The 22,111-nt window shown below is 46.1% G+C and overlaps 1 protein-coding gene across 4 annotated transcripts in view; it reads left to right on the top strand.

Moving 5' to 3' along the window:
• CTCF (CCCTC-binding factor) overlaps nucleotides 1-22,111 on the top strand; it is a 336,042-nt gene that overhangs the window by 146,438 nt on the left and 167,493 nt on the right. For all 4 annotated transcript variants that reach the window (XM_033940988.1, XM_033940989.1, XM_033940990.1 and 1 more), the window contains exon 6: nucleotides 11,540-11,689. In XM_033940988.1, the coding sequence (XP_033796879.1) occupies nucleotides 11,540-11,689 (150 nt within the window). The remainder of the gene's footprint in view (nucleotides 1-11,539; nucleotides 11,690-22,111) is intronic.

Here is a 22,111-nt window from a genome sequence, read left to right on the forward strand (position 1 = left end):
CAAACTGCAAAATTTCAGACTCCTAGGTAGTTTCCTTCTGCCACAGTGCTTAAGCAAAGTTGGCGTTTTAGGTCACATGAGGCATGGGAGTTGATCAATTGCTTTTGTTCAACCACCCCTAACTCCTGACCAAATTGAGACAGATCCCAAAAATTTTGCAGAGTTTCATTTGAGACCCTAGACAATACCCGTGTAAAATTTGGTTGGATTTCAAGGGGGTCGAGCGTGGGCGTTTTTTAGTATTGGTCCACTTGACATGCAATGACCCTCCTGTAATCTCAGCTCCCTGCAGCACCCCCCACCTAAGAGCCAATTTTGGGGGTTCAGTCTATGGCAAGGACAGAGGGAGATACATGAGGTCTTCCTATCCTCGGAGCATGATTTAGATGGACTTCTCTCAGGGATTGTCTTGCCCTAGAAAGGAAGGAGAAATGGCTTCTGTGAAAGGTGATGACCATATTGCTGCCAGGCATTTTTGTAAGGAGGAGCTTCCCTCCCTAATTACTAAGTGTTTGAAGGTACTTAATGTTGAGTCTTTAGAGCCTCTCGGCTCTAAGGCCACTTCACATCTGATATTGTCAGTCATGAAATTCCAACTTAAGGCTTTCCATGGCCATGTGGGTCCTGATTTCAGTGCAGTGGGACACCCCCAAACCTGGGCAGCAAGTGGTCTGAGCTCTGTGTCTTCTATCTTGTCCCATCTGAGGAATTGGAGTTCTTGAGGCTGCCTAAGATGGATTCCCTGGTCATGGTAGTGATCAATAAGACCCTACTCCCACTAGAAGGGGGTATAATTCTTAAGGACATTCCAGTCTACAAGCTGGAGCCATTGCTTAAGTTGTCTTTTGAAGTAGTGACCTTGTGTCTGCAGGCCACAGTTTATTGCTCCTATGTGTCCCATACCTGCTTCAGTGTTCTCCCCAGACATTTTTTCCAGCCGGGTGGCATGAAAAAGTAGCCAGGTGGGGCGCGATGGGAAAATTTGGTGGTGGGGAAAATTAACCCCCTCTTTTACTAAGGTGCGCTAACATTTTTAGCACGCGCAAACTCCTGCGCTACACGGGAAAACTAACGCCAGCTCAATGCTGACATTAGCGTCTAGCGCGTGTGGTAATTCTGTGTGCGCTAAGCACACGCTAAAACTATTTTCGCAACTTAGTAAAAGAAGCCCTAAATGTGTACTATTTTTATTAGTTAATTATTATTATTTTTCAATGCTCAATATGACTTCCTTTTTTAAGGTTTGACACTTGTGCCAGAATATTTTTACTTAATTTAAGAAGCATCCAATGCTAGAAGGGAATAATTAGATATTTGCCCTCTTTCAAATGGTATAGAGCAGGGATCTCAAAGTCCCTCCTTGAGGGCCGCAATCCAGTTGGGTTTTCAGGATTTCCCCAATGAATATGCATTGAAAGCAGTGCATGCACATAGATCTCATGCATATTCATTGGGGAAATCCTGAAAACCCGACTGGATTGCAGCCCTCAAGGAGGGACTTTGAGACCCCTGGTATAGAGGTTTAAAAAAGGGAAAGGCGTTAATGAAGTCATTAGGTTCAATTTAGCCATTTATTTCTGCATGAATTTAAACAACTAAAAAAAAAAGATAAATATAGCTCATCCAGTCATACAAGAATGGCTCTACAGCAGGAGTGCTCACACTTTTTGGGCTTGCGAGCTACTTTTAAAATAACCAAGTCAAAATGATCTACCAACAATAAAATTTTAAAAAACACAAAGCACACTGTACGCAGAGAAAATGTTAATTATCATTTATATTTCGCGAGTTTTCAAAGAGGTCAAGGCAGATGACTTTATGCAATGTCACCTCAGGAACAACTGTACAAAAATAAACAAATATACCCCCTCCCTTTTTACTAAACCGCTATTGCGGTTTAGTATAAGTGGGCCATAGTGCAAAATATAGACAGCAGATATAGATTCTCAAAATGGACACATTTTGATCACTAAATTGAAAATAAAATCATTTTTCCTACCTTTTTGTCTGGTGATTTCATGAGTCTCTGGTTGCACTTCCTTCTTCTGACTGTAAATCCAATATTTATTTATTTCTGCCACTTCCCTTTTCTTTCTGTCTCTCTTTCTCTCTCCCCCCTGACTGCCTGTTTCTCTCTCCCCCTGCCCCCTCTTTATTTCTGCCTTTCTTTCTCTCTCCCCCTGTCCCCCCCCAAGCCATCACGCCGATTTATCCACTTCCCCCATTCTTTCCCTACCCCCTAAGCCACCACGCCGATTTCTCCCTGCTGCTTCCCTGAGCTAGGCCAGGCATGTACAAGCGCCGGACTCGCAAGACTTTACCTCTGACGTCAATTCTAACGTCGGAGAGGAAGTTCCAGGCCAGCCAGGCAGCGATTGGCTGGCCCAGAACTACCTCACTGACGTCATAATTGACGTCAGAGGTGAAGTCTTGTGAGTCTGGCGCCTGGCCTGGCTCGGGGAGGCAGGAAGAAAAAGATTGCAAAGGCAAAGCAATCGACTCACATTGCCTTTGTGATCTACTGGTTGATCGCGATCGACCATTTGGGCACCCTTGCTGTTATGGTATCCTGTCCTGACCTGAGGAAAGGAGTTTAGTCCCAAAAAAACTGCCTTATTTCAATTTCCTATTTATAAACTTTAATTAATACAGTTACAATACTACTTGATTCTACGTAAAGCAACAAAAAAATTTTTTTTCTACCTTTTGTTGTTTCTGCTTTAATTATCTTCTCTTCAGTGTTTATCCTCGCTCCCTTCCATGCAACATCTATCCTTTCTTTGCCCTCTCTCTCTCTACCCCTTCCATCTACTGTCCACCCTCTCTCTGCCCCTTGCATTCTCTGTCCACCCTCTCTGCCCTTTCCATCCAGTGTCCGCCCTTTTTCTGTTCTATATGGCATCTTCCCTCTTTCTATGTCCCTTCAATAAACTGTATATCCTGTGCCCTTTCTCTCCTTTGTACATGATTCATTTCAGTTTCACCCCTCCCCTATGCTCTGGCATCTCTCTCTTCTCCTTTCCTTCCTTTCTTCCCACTCCACCCCATGGTCTGGCATCTCTATCTCCTTCCCTTCTCTTCCACATGCCCTAGCATCTCCCTCCTCCCCCATATGCGCTGACATCTCTCCCCTCCCCCCCCCCATGGTCTGGTAGCTCCTTTCCTTTCCCTCCCTCCCATGGTCTTGGCATCTCTTGCCTCTCCTCTCCCTTCCCTAATCTTCCTTCTCCCCTCTCTCTCCCCAATTAGGTGCTGCTGCAGCAGCACTTCTCATCCCCCTCCCCAATTGGGTGCTGCTGCAGCACTTCTCTTCCCCTCCCCCTCCCCAATTGGGTGCTGCTGCTGCACTTTTCTTCCCCTCCCCAATTGGGTGCAGCAGCAGCTTTTCTCTCCCCCCTCAATTGGGTGCACCAGCTTTTCTCTTCCCCCTCCCCCCCAAAAAAAAATTGGGTCAGCAGCAACATTTCTCTTCCCTTCCCCCCCAAAATGGGTGCAGCAGCAGAATATTTTTCTTCCCCCTCACCTCCCCTATTCGATGCAGCAACAGCATTTCTCTTCCCATCCTTCCCAGCTCACAAACCCGGTAGTCGCTAGGCAAGTTGTAAGCTTCCCTCCATCGCTGACCTATCTTTCATAGATCAGCGATGGAGGGAAGCTTACAACTTGCTGCTTTTACTTGCTTCGGGCCTTCCTCTTCGCCGGGTCCTGCCTGCTTTCTGTTTCCGTGAAGGCAGAACCCGGCAGCGAGGAAGGCCCGGAGCAAGTAAAAGCAGTAAGTTGTAAGCTTCCCTCCGGGGCTCTGTGTGCGTGCTGGCTTCCCTTCTCTCCGAAACCGGAAGTTGCATCCTGTGGGGGGAAGGGAAGCCGGCATGCACACAGAGCCCCGGAAGGAAGCTTACAACTTACTGCTTTTACTTGCTTCGGGCCTTCCTCACTGCCGGGTCCTGCCTTCACAGAAACAGAAATTAGGCAGGACCCGGCAACAGGAAGGCCCGAAGCAAGTAAAAGCATGCTGGCAAAAAAAAAAAAAAAAAGGCAGGTGTCAAAAAAAATTTTCAGCGGCGAGTCAGCCCAGGAAGGAGCATCGGCGGCAGCAGCAGCAGGATTAGCTGGGCAGTCATCTAAATCAGCCGGGCGCAGCGCCCGGCTGTAAGGCCCTGGGGAGAACACTGTGCTTCTTATAGGAGCAGGCGGCCTCCTCAGTTGAGGAACTTGTTCAATCCATGCTTTCCTTGGAGACAGAATTAGGCTATGTGCAGATTTGTTTTATGATCTCCTTTGGGCATCAGCTAAGGAAATGTCCTTGGCTATAACTAAACAAGTATATAAGGCAATAATATGTATCTTTATAAGGCCAAAAATCCAAAAAGCTTCAAAACATATAGCCTCAATTAGAATTAATATATATTCTTTTATGACCTCAGCAGTACAAACTGTGAGAAAGTTTTCATTCACAGTATAATTTGCACTAAAGTCTTCATCGGTCAGAGTTTTCTATCATATCTTATTTATTTAATTTATTCATTTTTATTTATTTTTCAAAATAAGTTAAGAAAAAATACTCATCTCTTTATCAGAGCATAGCAGGGGTTCTTCACCGACATAGGCTATGTTTCGCCACATAAGGCTTTATCAAGGTAATCCCCTTTGTTATGCCGATTCCACACGTACTGCCATCGTTATAGTTGGCAGTACGTGTGGAATCGGCATAACAAAGGGGATTACATTGATAAAGCCTTATGTGGCGAAACATAGCCTATGTCGGTGAAGAACCCCTGCTATGCTCTGATAAAGAGATGAGTATTTTTTCTTAACTTATTTTGAAAAATAAATAAAAATGAATAAATTAAATAAATAAGATTTGATAGAAAACTCTGACCGATGAAGACTTTAGTGCAAATTATACTGTGAATGAAAACTTTCTCACAGTTTGTACTGCTGAGGTCATAAAAGAATATATATTAATTCTAATTGAGGCTATATGTTTTGAAGCTTCTTGGCTATAACTGCCAGGCTCTGGCTCCATCATTGTTCTGTGGATGCGGCTTCTAAGGTCAGGCTGGTTTGATTTCTGTCTGTGAGAAGCTGCTGTTAGGTGAGGATTTGGAGAAGATTAAGGATCTGGGGGAATCTAAGGGGCAGTGTTTGCCCAAGGATAAATCTAGAACACCATTCTGTACACTAGTTGGGTTCTTTCCAGAGATCCCATTTTCCTCAGAAGCAGTAATTTTACAGTGATAGAAAAGCTTTGTCCTTCAACACCAGAGCAGCTTTAACCACCTGTCCTGACCAATGACTTTTTGTAGGCCTATTCCTCAAACCCCTTTGTCGAAGAATGTCTTTCCAACTTCCTCACTTTGAACCAATGAGTCTTAGATGTGATTAGAGAGGAGTACAGGTTAGAGTTTGCTTGTCTTACAGATTCTATCTTGGATTTCTCCTGCAAGACACCCAACAAAATTCTACCAGTTGGAGTTGCATTTGCTTAAGGGCAGTACTGGCGGTTCTTTGCTCAGACTTTGTAGTCTTCAAAAGGGGGAGGCTCCTTTTGTCAACCTCAAGTGTGTCAATAGGGGCTTCAAGGGACATCATTTCTGCACAGAGATCCTGAGATCCGTAGTGGCGTTAGTGAGGCTGGAAGAGTTCTTTACCTCTCTGGATTTCAGGTAGGCATATTTCTATTTCAGTAGGTGAGACATTCTAGACAGCTGGGTTATACCTGTGCAGAAGTAATCCTTTCTGGATTTTCTCTTTTCCTGTACTTCACTGGGCTCATTAGCTCCACCTACAGTTTTTTCCTTCTGCACAAGTGCCTGCAGGAGTGTGTTTGTTCTGTTCTCACCATGTTATTATTTTATTTAATGTATTTTCGTCCCCTTTTTGAGATTTTTAGTGCTTGAAGTGATTCTTCAGCTCTGCCTGCATTGAGATCACACAGACTTCAGTCTGCAGCTGTCAGCCAATCCCTTATGGTACGTGGCAGCCAGCCTGCATCTGCTTCTCAGGAGAGTGAGGCGGTCCTCATTTTTCTGCTTCTGCTGAATTTCGGTTCAATCGCTGGTGGTGTCTTGCAGATTGCCAGCTGCATCTTCTCACCTCTGCCCATCCCTGAGCACACAGGGGTGGAAGCGCACTCATGCAAGGGGTCTGACTAGCAGCTCGAAGATCACCTTCAAAGAGACATTCCCAGCATGAGGCACTGATCCAGTTACTGTTAGCTGAGGCAGGCTGAAGCAATTTTCCAGCACAGGAGCTGTGTTCTCAGGTCACAATGAGTAAAAAGGCTGTCACAGCCTGTGAGGGGAATCAGGAGAGGTTTGGAAATCATGTTTTGAGGATTTCTGCATGTTCCCCCACCTCAAAAATCCTAAAATCGCCGTTTTTAAAGTTTGCCTTATGTGGAAAAAATTGTGATTCTGGCGCAAATATCTTAGTGGCAGCCATCTTGAATTTTTAGCAATCTCTTTTTTTTAAAAAAAGCTTCCTTATTCTCCAAAACTGCAGTTTTTGCTTCAAAACCAATTGGGATGGAGTCCTTGGGCACTCTTAATGTGAATTCATGCCAGAATTGTGCAATTTGGGCCTGTTTGGAGCATTTTGCGCCACATCTCACATGGCGCAGCTGGGAGTGGTGGCAGCGCAAAGCTTAGCCTCTCCCCTAATTCCGCAGGTGGCTATACGCCCGGTGGGTAGGCCTATTTTGTTTTCAGGGCTCGACGCAGCTCATGGTTACATGCACAGAGCTGCGGACCCTCCTCAGCCTCAAACACATTTTTTCAGTCATCCGGAGGCCTTCACAGACTTCATAGCATTTCTGTGGGATGAATTTCACTGCAACTGTTATTTTCTGCGCAATCCCTCTCTGCCTGTGTTCTGTCTCTATGCGGCGTTGCCTTTATGAGCATGTATTTCTTTTAGTCTGCCACTGTTCCAGTGCTGCCTGCTCCAGATCTGAGTGGTCCTTTGGTTTCGTTGGTCCTTTATTTTCAGCACAGCGCTTCCAGGCAAGGGAGATTGGGGTTTATATTCTGGTTCTTCAGCGTGCTCAGGAGCGGCTTTGCTGGTTCTTCCTTCTGAGTCTCAGCAGAAGTTGAATTTAGTCTCTCAGCTGGCTCTGTCATCTTTTTCCTCCTAGCTTTGTAGAGTGCTTCTGCTTTTTCCCTGGTGCTCTGATATGAGCATTTTTCTCTCACAGCTGTTTGTCTCTGCATGTAGTTCTTAAGTGAGCATGAACCATGATTCACTTTTATCTGCTGGCACAGGAGTGCCTGCAGATGCTGGGTCAGCCTAGGCTGCATTCTTTGGTTGCACAAGTGATTGCATGCACCTCCTTCCGTGCATGGTGCTTCAGGATATACAGGACCACCGGGTGGATGTTCTCCAGAGGCTTTTTATGCAGCTCCTTTAGGCTTTCATGCTACTTCGGTGGTGTTCTTGTTACTTGCACCTGTTTGTCTTGGCTGCACTCTCTGAAGACTGAGAAGGTTGAGCCTCTTACTCCACTTCTTTTGGCTGGTGGTGCTTCTCTGTTTTCATGCGTTTACTGTCTTAGGTGCTGGTATACTCGATTCTTGCTCGCATGATACTCTGGATTGTACATGGAGCTGATGATTTATTTTCCAAGTCTACTGTTGCTGGCCTTCCCTTTAAAGGGTAGTTATTGTTTGGCAAGGGCTTTGACAACCTTCTGATTTTGTGGAGGTCAGTCGCCCTCAGTTACAGCTTGCTGACAGAACCAGATACTCTTGCGGTTCTGGGCGTTCTCTTTTTTGTGGCTCTAGGCAATCTCGCCTGTATGTGACTAACAAGTCTCAGAGATTTTCCAGTGATCCTGGCAGCGGTACTCTGGCTATAGGTGAACCCAACCATCTGCCTTCTGTTAAGTGCACAGTGGCTTAATGGCGCCAAGCCAAGGAGTCCCTCTCTGCTGATGTGGGCAGACTTTGTTTTTCTGCTCAGTTGCGACTGGTGGGTTCTGGACATTATTCGTTCAAGATATAAGTGGACTTTGCCTGGCATCTGCCGGATTGGTTTGTGGCTTCTCCAGCAGGTCACTGGCCAAAGTGTGCCAGGTGCAAGCCGCTGTACCATGCTTGCTGGATGTTCATGCCCTAGGGATGGGGCCGCTTGCCTTTTTGGGCTCAGGCAAGTGTTTTTTATGCTTCCTCGGGTCACAGAATGGCTCAATGGTTGGAGGCCTGTTCTGGCTTTCCAGCACGTACGTGCTGCTCTCATGTTTCCACGCTTTCGCATGCAAATGGTGTGATCTGTCACGGTGGCAGTGGCCCAGTGGAGTTCATCACAGAATTCCAGTCAGCCACACAGGCTTGCATTTTCATGTAAAAAAAAAAAAAAAATCAAACAAAAAGAGACTCAATCCAGTTTGAATCTGCTCATACTCCCTTACCTGGACGTCAGTCTCATCAGGACTCCCTCGTTGGCTGAGGGTCAACAAACAGTGAATTTGGGGTTCACGTTCTGGAGGTCCTTGGTTGGAATGTGATCTCCAGGAAGAACAGGCTGGCGCCCATGCAGTCTATAAAATGTCTAGCTTTTCTGTTCGATATGGCGGTGGGCTGTGTCTCTCTTCCATAGACAAGCAAACAGGGGCTGTATTCTCCTGGTTTATTCCTTCTTGCAGCAGCCCGCTCTATCCATGTGGCACTGTCTTCAGGTCCTAGGGACTGTAGCGGTCATATTTGCTGTGGTTCCTTGGGTGTGGCTACACTAGCGTCCTTTCCTCCATGCCTTGCTCTCTTGCTGGGCTCTGCACAGGGTTGCTTAACAAATCAATCTTCCCTTGGCTTCGGAGGCTCAGGCCAGCATGGCTTGGTGGCATCTTCCATACTCGCTCTGCAAGAGCGTTCCGCTGCAGATTTCCTACCGGTTCATAGTGATGAGGGCTGCCAACCTTCAGGTCTGGGGAGCCCACTACACTCGTCCCATCCAGGGGTGTTGGTCGTACTTCAGTGAGATGGTCGCTCTACCAGTTGGAGCTGAAAGCCATTCAGCTGCCTCTAGTGCACTTGCAGTATACTCTAGAAGGTCAAGCGGTCAGGGTTTTCTCCGCAACTTCAATGCCAGTAGTCTCTGTCAATCGCCAGGGAGGTACCTCGAACAATTTTCTGGCTCGGACAGCCCGCCTCCTTTTGCTATGGGCAGACTGTCCCCTCCAAGCGGTGATAGAGGTGCATGTGGCAGGGTTCAACAGTATTCAAGCCGTCTCCCTCAGCAGATAGTCTTTTGGATCCGGGTGAGTGTAGAGAGTTGCGCGGGGACAGAAATCCCACCCGTCCCCACCCGTCCCCGCCAAAGTCCCACCCGTCCCCGCGAGGAATCCCCTCCGTCCCCACCCGTCCCCGCGAGGAATCCCCTAAGTCCCCGCCCGTTCCCGCGAGGAATCCCCTACGTCCCCGCGAGGAATCCCCTACGTCCCCGCCCGTCCCTATAAACTACAGAAATAGTTATTTCATTTAATTATGCTACTGAATTAAAGGCTCTGGTAGAAACCCATTTAAAAATAAGCATAAAGACTTTATTAATTTGGAAATATTAATTGGGAAGAATACATACTTTGTAAACGGGTTTCTACCAGAGCCTCTAATGTTTATAAATTTTTATCAACACAACTAATATACTACTTTATCCTTAAGCAAAAAAAAATAAAATAATTTTTTTCCTACCTTTATTGCCTGGTTTCTGCTTTCTTCATGTTCTCATTCAATTCCTTCCATCCACTGCCTCTCTTCTCTCTGTGTCTTCCATTTGCTCTGTTACTGTGCCTCTCCCTTTCTCCCCCCTCCCAAATTGGTCTGGCATCCATCTTTTTCCCTCCGCTCCCCCCATAGTCTGGCACCTCTGTCTTCTTCCCTGCCAGCGTCTTCTTCCCATTCCCTCTTCCCCATTTCCTTTCAGTGTCCTTCTCCCCCACCATCTTCCTCATGTCCTGTCAGGCAGCATCCTTCTCCCCCCTCTGCCTTCCCCATGTCCTTTCAGCGTCCTTCTCCCCCCTCTGTCTTCCCCATGTCCTTTCAGCGTCCTTCTCCCCCCTCTGTCTTCCCCATGTCCTTTCAGTGGCATTCTCCACCCCTTTGTCTTCCCCAGTGCTTTCAGGGTCCAACCTCCCCCCCCTCCTCCCGTTTACCCCATGTCCTTTCAGCGTTCTTTTCCACCCCTTTGTCTTCCCCAGTGCTTTCAGCGGCCTTCTCCCCCCTTAAGCGTCTTTTCTTCTCCACTCCACCTTTCCTCCCTCCCTGCCTCCACCTTTGTGGCGCTTTTGCACCCGACTAACAACAGAACAGGCCCGGTCGGACAAATCTCCCTGTCCTGTAGCCACGAATCTAAATTACCTTCTTACAGCAGCTGGAGTAGTGAAGCTGCTGTAAGAGGTAATTTAGATTCGCGGCTACAGGGCAGGGAGATTTGTCGGCCGGGCCTGTTGTCGGTCGATCGGGGGACCTGACCGGCTGTGCACATTCTCCGGGGCGGACCGCCCCCTCCCCCCTCTTTCGTACACCATTGCCTTCTCCCTACCTGCCCTGCCGCACACAGCCGACCGGAAGTCTTCCTGATGTCAGTGCTGACGTCGGAGGAAGGGAGGGCTTTGCTTAAGCCCTCCCTCCGACGTCAGCGCTGACATCGGGAAGATTTCCGTTCGGCTGTGTGCTGCGACAGGGCAGGTAAGGAGAAGGAGACTACCCTCGCGGCTCGAGTGCACTGCGATCCAACCCCGCAGGAACCCCGCGACCCTCGGAGGCGTCCCCACGGGATCCCCGCGACCCTAGGGGGCGTCCCCACGGGATCCCCGTGACCCAAAGGGGGAACCCGCGGGATCCCCACGGGATTCCCGTCATCCCCGTTCCCGTGCAGCTCTCTAGGTGAGTGGGCACTGTCCTCCAAATTGCAGCGCTGGGGGCGGCCCCACTTCATCTCATGGCCTTGGTGAAAAACAAGAAGGTGCAACGTTTCTTCCCTTGGAGATCTGAAGTATAGGTATTGAATATAAGTACACTACTGAACGATAATCATGTAAAAATCACACGAATGTTATTTGTGACACCTGTGAAATAAAATCAAATAATGAATAAATACTGTATACCTACTTTTGGCCCAGCCATTATGTTTCCTCTGTGAGTTTTATATTTCCTCCATAAGTTAAGCTATGTGATCTTTAACTTTAGAATATACCATTTTTTTCGATTATTTTTGTGTAGGTCCAGATATCAAAATCTACACAAATCTAATTTTCATGAGGATCATTATAATTTAGAGCTTTGTATATAAAGTATTTGCATCTTCCAGTAGCTAGAGCACAGGTGTCAAAGTCAGTCCGCGAGGGCCACAATCGAGTCCGGTTTTCAGGATTTCCCCAATGAATATGTATGAGATCTATTAGCATACAATGAAAGCAGTGCATGCGGATAGATCTCTTGCATATTCATTGTGGAAATCCTGAAAACCGGACTGGATTACGGCCCTCAAGAACCAACTTTGACACCCCTGAGCTAGAGTAATGATGATCTGTCACTTGCATTTCCAGGTGAAAAACCATATGAATGTTATATCTGCCATGCTCGGTTTACCCAGAGTGGGACAATGAAGATGCACATTCTGCAGAAACACACAGAGAACGTGGCAAAGTTTCATTGTCCTCACTGCGACACAGTGATAGCAAGAAAAAGTGATTTAGGTAAGTAGAATTATGTCATGTTATGTCAGAACAACTGTATAAACACGGGAATGTCAGTACTGGGTCAGACCAAGGGTCCATCTAGTCCACTATCCTGTTTCTAAAAGTGGACAGTCCACACCACAAGTTCCTTACTGCTTAATTTCAAAGACAAGCAATGACTTTCCCAAGGTCTAATTTAATAATGGCTTATTGATTTTTTTTTTCCGCTAGGAATTTGTTCAAATCATTTTTAAACCTAGCTACATTAACTGCTTTAAGCTTGTTCCAGCAACTATATATTGAGGGAGAATCCAACGATCATCGCTAAACCTGTTTTGACAGCTTTAGTGACTATTACATTTGCCGACCCAATTCATAAAACGTCTCACTTCATGGTTTTCTGTACAATCGCTCATTCCCTGATCTGACCATGCATATAAGGTCATTAACATTAAAATATCATGTAAACTAGTAGAGTGATTGATGTTCTAACATGGCTTCCCGATGCACTAAAAAAAGTGATCATTTTTAGCAATCCAATAAAAGCAACTGGTCAAGACCAGTCACTTACCTGTTTAGCCCCCTTTTTTTAATGGCCACAGATTCTGTGCATGTTACACATGCACAATATCTACCCCATTAGAAAGATAGTACCACCCCCTCACCCTCGCCAATGACAGCCCTCCCTGATGAACCGGCACCACGAACCGACTCCCCCCCTTCCCACGGTAGCAGAAACGACAGGATGAATACCCACTTCCTCCTGCCAATAGAGACCTCCCCCCCAAACCATCCCCCTACCCTCCCCCCAAAAAATAAAAGGCAGGAGGGGTGCTCACTCCCTCTTGCCACTAGATGCTCCCCAGAATGTCTACCTCCCTCCCAGTACCTTTGTCCATTGGAAGGAGGAGGGAAGCACAGTCCCTCCTCCTTCAAGGTTTGCTAGTCCTAAATGGAAGGCCTTCCCTCTTCGGTGCACCATGTGATTTATGGGGAGGGGCTCAAAGCCAGATTTGGCTCAGACACTTAAGGCCTTAGGCGTCTGAGCCAATCTGGACCTTGGGCTCCTCCATCTATATCCCATGTGATACACAGGGAGGGGCCTAAGGGGAGACACCATAGTAGGAGGAAGTAGGCTTTCCTCCTGTCGTTTTCGCTGCTGCAGGAGTGGGGGTTGGTTTGTGGTGCCAGTTCGTCAGGGAGGGTGATTTTTTTCTTTTTCTTTAAATAGAACATATATTGTATGTATGTGTAACACAAACAGCATCTGTGTCCATTAAAAAAAGGAGACATAGTAACATAGTAGATGACGGCAGATAAAGACCCGAATGGTCCATCCAGTCTGCCTAACCTGATTCAATTTAAATTTTTTATTTTATTTTATTTTATTTTATTTTATTTTTTATTTTTATTTTTTTCTTCTTAGCTATTTTTGGGCGAGAATCCAAAGCTTTACCCGGTACTATGCTTGGGTTCCAACTGCCGAAATCTCTGTTAAGACTTACTCCAGCCCATCTACACCCTCCCAGCCATTGAAGCCCTCCCCTGCCCATCCTCCACCATACACAGACACAGACCGTACAAGTCTGCCCAGTAACTGGCCTAGTTCAATATTTAATATTATTTTCTGATTCTAAATCTTCTGTGTTCATCCCACGCTTCTTTGAACTCAGTCACAGTTTTACTCTCCACCACCTCTCTCGGGAGCGCATTCCAGGCATCCACCACCCTCTCCGTAAAGTAGAATTTCCTAACATTGCCCCTGAATCTACCACCCCTCAACCTCAAATTATGTCCTCTGGTTTTACCATTTTCCTTTCTCTGGAAAAGATTTTGTTCTACATTAATACCCTTTAAGTATTTGAACGTCTGAATCATATCTCCCCTGTCTCTCCTTTCCTCTAGGGTATACATATTCAGGGCTTCCAGTCTCTCCTCATACGTCTTCTGGCGCAAGCCTCCTATCATTTTCGTCGCCCTCCTCTGGACCGCCTCAAGTCTTCTTACGTCTTTCGCCAGATACGGTCTCCAAAACTGAACACAATACTCCAAGTGGGGCCTCACCAATGACCTGTACAGGGGCATCAACACCTTCTTCCTTCTACTGACTACGCCTCTCTTTATACAGCCCAGAATCCTTCTGGCAGCAGCCACTGCCTTGTCACAGTTTTTTCGCCTTTAGATCTTCGGACACTATCACCCCAAGGTCCCTCTCCCCGTCCGTGCATATCAGCTTCTCTCCTCCCAGCATATACGGTTCCTTCCTATTATTAATCCCCAAATGCATTACTCTGCATTTCTTTGCATTGAATTTTAGTTGCCAGGCATTAGACCATTCCTCTAACTTTTGCAGATCCTTTTTCATATTCTCCACTCCCTCTTCGGTGTCTACTCTGTTACAAATCTTGGTATCATCTGCAAAAAGGCACACTTTTCCTTCTAACCCTTCAGCAATGTCACTTACATACATATTGAACAGGATTGGCCCCAGCACCGAACCCTGAGGGACTCCACTAGTCACCTTTCCTTCCTTCGAGCGACTTCCATTAACCACCACCCTCTGGCGTCTGTCCGACAGCCAGTTTCTGACCCAGTTCACCACTTTGGGTCCTAACTTTAGCCCTTCAAGTTTGTTCAACAGCCTCCTATGAGGAACTGTATCAAAGGCTTTGCTGAAATCCAAGTAAATTACATCTAGCATATGTCCTCGATCCAGCTCTCTGGTCACCCAATCAAAAAATTCAATCAGGTTCGTTTGGCACGATTTACCTTTTGTAAAGCCATGTTGCCTCGGATCCTGTAACCCATTAGATTCAAGGAAATACACTATCCTTTCTTTCAGCAACACTTCCATTATTTTTCCAACAACTGAAGTGAGGCTCACCGGCCTGTAGTTTCCTGCTTCATCCCTGTGACCACTTTTATGAATAGGGACCACATCCGCTCTCCTCCAATCCCCAGGAATCACTCCCATCTCCAGAGATTTGTTGAACAAGTCTTTAATAGGACTCGCCAGAACCTCTCTGAGCTCCCTTAGTATCCTAGGATGGATCCCGTCTGGTCCCATCGCTTTGTCCACCTTCAGTTTTTCAAGTTGCTCATAAACACCCTCCTCCGTGAACGGCGCAGAATCTACTCCATTTTCTCGTGTAACTTTGCCAGACAATCTCGGTCCTTCTCCAGGATTTTCTTCTGTGAACAGAGAGAAAAAAAGTTTTCCTGCCCGGAACAGCTGAGTGGGAGGAGGTTTTCCCCTGCCTCTCAGCTGTTCGGGCTTCCCCTGCCGACTCTGCGCATGTGTGAGGGTCTCCCTTACAGTGATCCATTGGATTGGAGACTCAGGGATTACGACAAACATCTGCGTGAATAATTTGCATGCACATTTTTTAGTGTATCAACAGTTCTTTCTGAATCGACCAAAAAATTGGATCAGTGCAGACCCACATGGTCTTATAGATCCTCTTAGTGCATCTATGCTAAAGAAGCTATATTAAAATTATACTACTAGGCTGGAGACACAAGTTTCTGTTTTATCAGTTATGTCTAAGTGGACTCAGTTAAGGAGAAGACAATTTTTTGAATTAAAGCAGGATGCTTCTACTTTAGATGCTACTTTTCAATTGAGATTCCCATACAAATGCATAATTTCCTTGCAATCACGTTAGGCTTTTGGGGTCCTTTTGCCTGAAGGTCAGCACATGGGGGATGGTGAGTGATGTGGAGTATGATCTGTAGCCTGTTGCTAAAATCATCTGTAGTATCTGACGATTGGAAGGTGGCCAATATTACGCTGATTTTTAAAAAGGGTTTCAGGGGAGATCCAGGAAATTACAGACCTGTAAGCCTGATGTCAGTGCCGGGTAAAATGGTGGAAACAATTATAAAAAATAAAATTGTGGAACACGTAGACAAACATGATTTAATGAGACAGAGTCAGCATGGGTTCAGCCAAGGGAGACCTTGCTTCACCAATTTGCTTGATTTCTTTCGAGGTGTGAATAAACATGTGGATAAAGGCGTGCTGATTGATGTAGTGTATTAAGATTATTAGAAAGCTTTTGACAAAGTTCCTCATGAGAGGCTTCTGAGAAAATTGAAGAGTCATGGGATAAGTGGCAAAGTTCATATGTTGGCTTTAAACTCTTCCAAAACAAAACCAGTGATCTTTCCATGGAAAGAGGGAATCTCATTATCTGCGCCTATTCTGTTAGACAGTTTATCTCTGGATGTTGTTTTCTCATTAGAAATCCTAGGAGTAACATTTGACACAAAATGATCATTTCATAATCACATCAGTACTGTTTTCAAATCGTGCATTTTCAAATTTAAGATGATTCGCTCTGTTTCCAGATTTTAGAACCCAAATCCCTGAACTCATTAGTCATAGCAAAATTAGATTATTGTAACAGCCTTCTTACTGGATCTACTCAAAAGGAAATCAAGCGCCTACAAATAATCCAAAATGCCACCATTAAGCTTATAACGAAATCTAAAAAATTTGACTATGTAGCCCCTCTGTTACGCAAAGCCCACTGGTTGCTGATAAAAAATAGGATTTCCTACAAAATTGCATTAATAATTTTCAAATCATTACAAACCAAATCCCCACAGTTTATCAAAAAATACCTTATTATCCCAGGACAAGCAGGCAGCATATTCTTGACTGATGGGTGACGGCACCGATGGAGCCCTGGTACGGACAATTTTAGAGTGATTGCACTCTAAGAACTTAGAAAGTTCTAGCTAGGACGCACCGTGCGTGCGCGAGTGCCTTCCCGCCCGATGAAGGTGCGCGGTCCCCAGTTTCTTAGTTTCCGCGGAGCTAAGAAGACGCGTGTTTTCCAACGGCTGTTGGATAATCTCTTTTTCGCCTTCCCGCTCGCGTATTTTTCTTCGTGAAATTCTTTTCTTAATTAAAATTGTTTAAAAAAAAATCTATTTTTTTCGACTTTTTTCGGTTGGCCCCGGTGGGGGCCTGTTGGCACCATCGAAGCCTCGGGCTTCGATTTTGCTACTGCCGTTTTTCCCTTCATGCCTCCTTCACCGGGTTTTAAAAAGTGTCAGCGGTGTGCACGTCCTATTTCCTTATCCAACCCACACAAGTGGTGCCTTCAGTGTTTGGGTCCGGACCATAGGGCTGAGACGTGCACCCGCTGTAGTTCTCTTCAAAAGAGAACTTTGAAGAATCGCCAAATTTAACAGCAGATTCTTTTCGGTGCCGCTATGGAAGTTCCACCGGCATCAACCCCGGCATCGGCAACTTCCTCCAAGTCGGCACCGGTAGTTTCGACACCGCAAGATGCATCTTCGGTGTCGCACCCCACAGGTAAGCCAGCTAAGAAGCCATCCCCTACAGTTCTTGGCCCGCCAGTCGAACATACAGTGAGCCAAGTCCTGCAGACTGCGCGCCGGCCCCGCAAATGCTCCGCTCCCATAGAAGTGACTGCCTCTTCATCGGCATCGACTTCGCCTGAGCATCGAGCTTCACCGCAGGTACCGAGCAAGAAAAAAGCGGTACCGGTGCCATCGGGACCGTCTCTGGATGAGCGCATAGCATCCATCCTCCAGGTCTAGCTTAAGGAGCAATTACAACACCTGCTCCTGGCTCTGCTGACTCCGAACCTTCCGGTGTCGGTACCTACTGAGCCTCCGGTACCGATCGTCGACCAGCCTATTTTGTCGGCATCGACGTTATCGGCACCGCTTAAATCTGCCTCTTCTATATCTATGCCTGTTTTATCGGCAGAGCCAAAGTCTCTTCGTCGAGCTGCTCATGCTGTCTCTGATCCGGTACCGCTCTCCGACACCCATACCGCTTTACAGTTGCCAGGTACGGTGTCGATGCGTTCCGGTAAATCGGTACGCAAGACCAGGCATACCGAATCCTCTACTCCTCTATCTTAGGGCCGTCTTCCATCGGTACGTGACCCTGATTTATGGGATGACTCTGAGGATCCCCTCGGTACCGAGGAGGATTTTTCATCGGACGAGGCTGACCCATCAGTGCAGGATCCTGCTAGTAAGCCAGAGTACTCTTCCTTCACTAAATTTCTTAGGGAGATGTCAAGACACCCTTTCTCTCCCCTTGGAGTCTGATTCTAAGAAGTCAAAAGCATTCCTGGATGCTTTGGACTTTGACCAACCTCCCAAGGAATTTTTAAAATTACCCCTTCACGATATCTTAAGGGAAACTTTTTACAAAAATCTGGAGACTCCTCTCACCATTCCAGGAGCTCCACGGAAACTGGAATCACTTTATAAAGTGATCCCTATTCCAGGGTTTGACAAACCTCAGCTTCCACACGAATCTTTACTAGTGGAATCGACCCTGAAAAAATCTGCAGGCTCAAGTGTGTATGCCTCTGTCCCTCCTGGCAGAGAGAGCAAGGCTATGGACAAATTTGGTAAATGACTTTACCAGAATGCTATGTTGGCCAACCGTTCAGGTAACTATGCATTCCACTTCTCCTTTTACCTGAAACATCTTATCCAGCAGATGGCCACTTTTCAAAAATATATTCCTGACCGCAAGCTTTCTGCTTTTCAGCAATGCACTGCCAGTCTCTTGCAGCTCAGGAAGTTTATGGTCCGTTCCATCTATGACACTTTTGAACTGACCTCCTGAGCTACTGCTATGTCTGTAGCGATGAGACGATTGGCATGGCTTCGCGTCTCAGAACTTGATGTGACCACCAGGACCGCCTTGCCAATGCTCCCTGCCTGGGTGATAAGCTGTTTGGAGAATCTCTGGATACCACCACCCAGAAACTTTCGGCTCATGAGAAGAGGTGGGATACCTTATTGAAAAATAAAAAGAAACCTCCTCCTACTCGTCCTTTTAGGCAGCAGACATCGTACCAGCGCCGTTTCTCTTCGACAGTCGCTTCTTTGGTGGTTGACATCTTCAAATCTATCCAGAGGTCTACTGTTCCATCTACCTCCTCATCAGTTCGTGATCACCACAGATGCATCCTCCTATGCCTGGGGAGCTCACTTAAACGAATTCCAAACTCAGGGGTTTTGGACTGCCCAGGAAAAGAAGCATCACATCAATTTCCTAGAACTCCGAGCAATGTTTTATGCCCTCAAGGCATTTCAACATCTTCTCTTTTCTCAAGTACTACTCCTTTGCACAGACAATCAAGTTGCAATGTACTACATCAACAAACAGGGAAGGACGGGCTCTCGCCTGTTGTGTCAGGAAGCCCAACGGATTTGGTCTTGGGCGACAGCTTGTCATTTATTCCTGAAAGCTGTCTACATTCAAGGGGAGCAGAATTCCTTAGCAGACAATCTCAGCAGAATTCTCCAACCTCACGAATGGACTCTCGACCCCTTGACTCTCCACTCCATTTTTGCTCAATGGGGCACTCCTCAAGTGGATCTTTTTGCAGCTCCTCACAATCATCAACTGCCCCTGTTTTGCTCCAGACTCTATTCACCTCACCGTCTGGCACCCGATGCATTTCTCCTGGATTGGACCAATCTCTTCCTATATGCATTTTCTCCTCTACCGCTCATGCTGCGGACATTGTTCAAGCTCAAGAGGGAACAAGCCACCATGATTCTCATCGCTCCACGGTGGCCCAAGCAACACTGGTTCTCCCTTCTACTTCAACTCAGTTCCAGGGAACCCATACTTCTTCCACTGTTTCCTTCTCTGCTTACTCAGCATCAACAGTCCCTACTGCATCCCAACTTATAGTCTCTGCACCTGACAGCTTGGTATCTCTCGGGCTAACTTTGGCTCATTCACTCCTTTCTCAGCCTGTCCGTTCTATCATTGATGCTTCCAGGAAACCGGTTACCCTTCATTGTTACCAACAGAAGTGGTCTCGGTTTTCTTCCTGGTGCCTCTTACATCACCATAATCCCACGTCTCTAGCAGTGGGACTGGTGTTGGACTATCTTCTTTCCCTGTCTGACTCTGGTCTCAAATCTACTTCTATCAGAGTTCATCTCAGTGCCATTGCTGCTTTTCATGAGCCAGTTCATGGAAAACCCCTCTCTGCTCATCCTTTGGTTTCCAGGTTCATGAGGGGCCTTTTCAATGTCAAACCACCTCTTAAAGCCCCTCCTGTTGTCTGGGATCTCAATGTGGTACTTTCCGCTTTAATGAAGCCTCCTTTTGAACCTTTGGCCACAGCACATTTCAAATTTCTCACTTGGAAAGTGGTCTTCCTTATAGCTCTCTCCTCTGCCAGGAGGGTCAGTGAGTTACATGCACTAGTGGCCGATCCACCTTTTACTGTTTTTCACCATGATAAGGTAGTTCTACTTACACACCCAAAGTTTCTCCCTAAGGTTGTGTCTGACTTTCATCTTAATCAGTCCATTGTCCTACCTGTTTTTTTCCCAAAGCCTCATTCTCATCCAGGTGAACAGGCTTTACATACCTTGGACTGTAAACGTGCTTTGGCTTACTACCTCGTACGCACTAAACCTCACAGATCATCTCCTCAACTGTTTTTGTCATTTGATCCTAACAAGATGGGTCATCCTGTATCTAAACGCACTCTATCCAATTGGCTTGCTACTTGCGTTTCATTCTGTTATGCTCAGTCGGGCCTGACACTGGAAGGTTCTGTCACGGGCCACAAAGTTAGAGCTATGGCAGCGTCTGTAGCTTTCCTCCACTCCACTTCCATTGAGGAAATCTGCAAGGCTGCTACTTGGTCCTCAGTTCATACTTTTACATCGCACTATTGTCTGGATGCATTCTCTAGACGGGATGGACACTTCGGCCAATCTGTTTTACAAAATTTGTTTTCCTAATGGCCAACCTTCCTTCCATCACTCTTTTTGTTAGCTTGGAGGTCACCCATCAGTCAAGAATATGCTGCCTGCTTGTCCTGGGATAAAGCACAGTTACTTACCGTAACAGGTGTTATCCAGGGACAGCAGGCAGATATTCTTGCGTCCCACCCTCCTCCCCGGGTTGGCTTCTTAGCTGGCTTATCCTAACTGGGGACTGCACGCCTTCGTCGGGTGGGAAAGCACTCACGCACGCGCAGTGCGGCCTAGCTAGAACTTTCTAAGTTCTGAGTGCAATCACTCTAAAATTGTCCGTACCGGGGCTCCGTTGGTGCCGTCACACATCAGTCAAGAATATCTGCCTGCTGTCCCTGGATAACACCTGTTACGGTAAGTAACTGTGCTTTCCATACGAGCCATCACATCTCCTCAGATCTTCAGACCGTAAATTACTTACCGTTCCCTCGTTGCTAATTATCGGAACCAAACATCAAGACATTTTTTCCATAGCTGCCCCCCAACTTTGGAACACCCTGCCCAATTAAGTGAGGGAAGAAAATAACCTAGACCGCTTCAAAGGCCTTGTCAAGAGCCATTTGTTTAAAGAAGCTTTTAATATTTAATCCCATTTCATTCTTTTGTGCATCAATCCATTTTAAAGAAACAATAGACAGGTTCTACCCTCCTCATGTTTTTCCCTTCAGTGTTCTCTTTCATTTTTAAAATTGTATTTCCTCCATTCAACCTTTCATTTCCTGTAAGTATAGTGCAGTCATAAGAACATAAGAATTGTGAGACTATTGCAGAGGTTGATAAGAAGTGATAAAGTAAAGAAACGAATATAGATATGCTGTCTGCTTGTCTGAAGTTATAATTTAAATTTCCTTTTATGTATGTGATCTATCGGGTGATGTTACAGTCCCAATAATGTGGACTTGGAATTGAAAGATTTATTTTCTTTAATGTAATAATTTTTGTTTTACATTAGTGTGTATTCCTATTTTTATTTGTTGTAATAATGAATAAATTTATTTTTTTTAAAAAAGAACATAAGAATTGCCGCTGCTGGGTCAGACCAGTGGTCCATCGTGCCCAGCAGTCCGTTCCCGCGGAGGCTCCTATGACCTGAGCCCTAACTGAGTCTAGCCTTACCTTAGTCAGTATAATTATTAGTATGCCATTTCATTTATTTTGTTCTCCCTTTTTTTACAATATTTGTATTGTTATTGGCATTTTTTATTTTTTTTATGAACCTTTCTATTTTTAAATTGTTAACTCGCTTAGAAACTTGATAAGCGATTGTATCAAATTTTAATAGAAACTTGGAAACTTGAATACTTCAGTTGTGGATTAGGAACTGTTCGGCGATTGGCTATACTACCCGTGATATCAAGGAGACAAGAAACCTGGGTATTTCCTTCCACAGGTTGCCAAAGAAAGATAACCCCCGTCGCATCACCTGGCTTGGGAGCTGTCGCCGGACAGACCCGTCTGGTGGGGGGCTCTGGGACCTCTCCTCGGAGTACATTTGCTTCTGTTCCGGACACTTTGGAAGAGGCTGCTTCGAGGTGCGGCTGTCGCAGACTGGGGGAGATTGCCGTCCCCACCGTATTGGGGGCTTTTGTTGCGCTCCGGAATGCAAAGGCAGAAGCACTGGGTCTAGCGCGGAGGGCCAGACTAGTAGGG

The sequence above is a fragment of the Geotrypetes seraphini genome, chromosome 4 (genome assembly GCF_902459505.1).
Source record: "Geotrypetes seraphini chromosome 4, aGeoSer1.1, whole genome shotgun sequence".
Taxonomy (NCBI): Eukaryota; Metazoa; Chordata; class Amphibia; order Gymnophiona; family Dermophiidae; genus Geotrypetes; species Geotrypetes seraphini.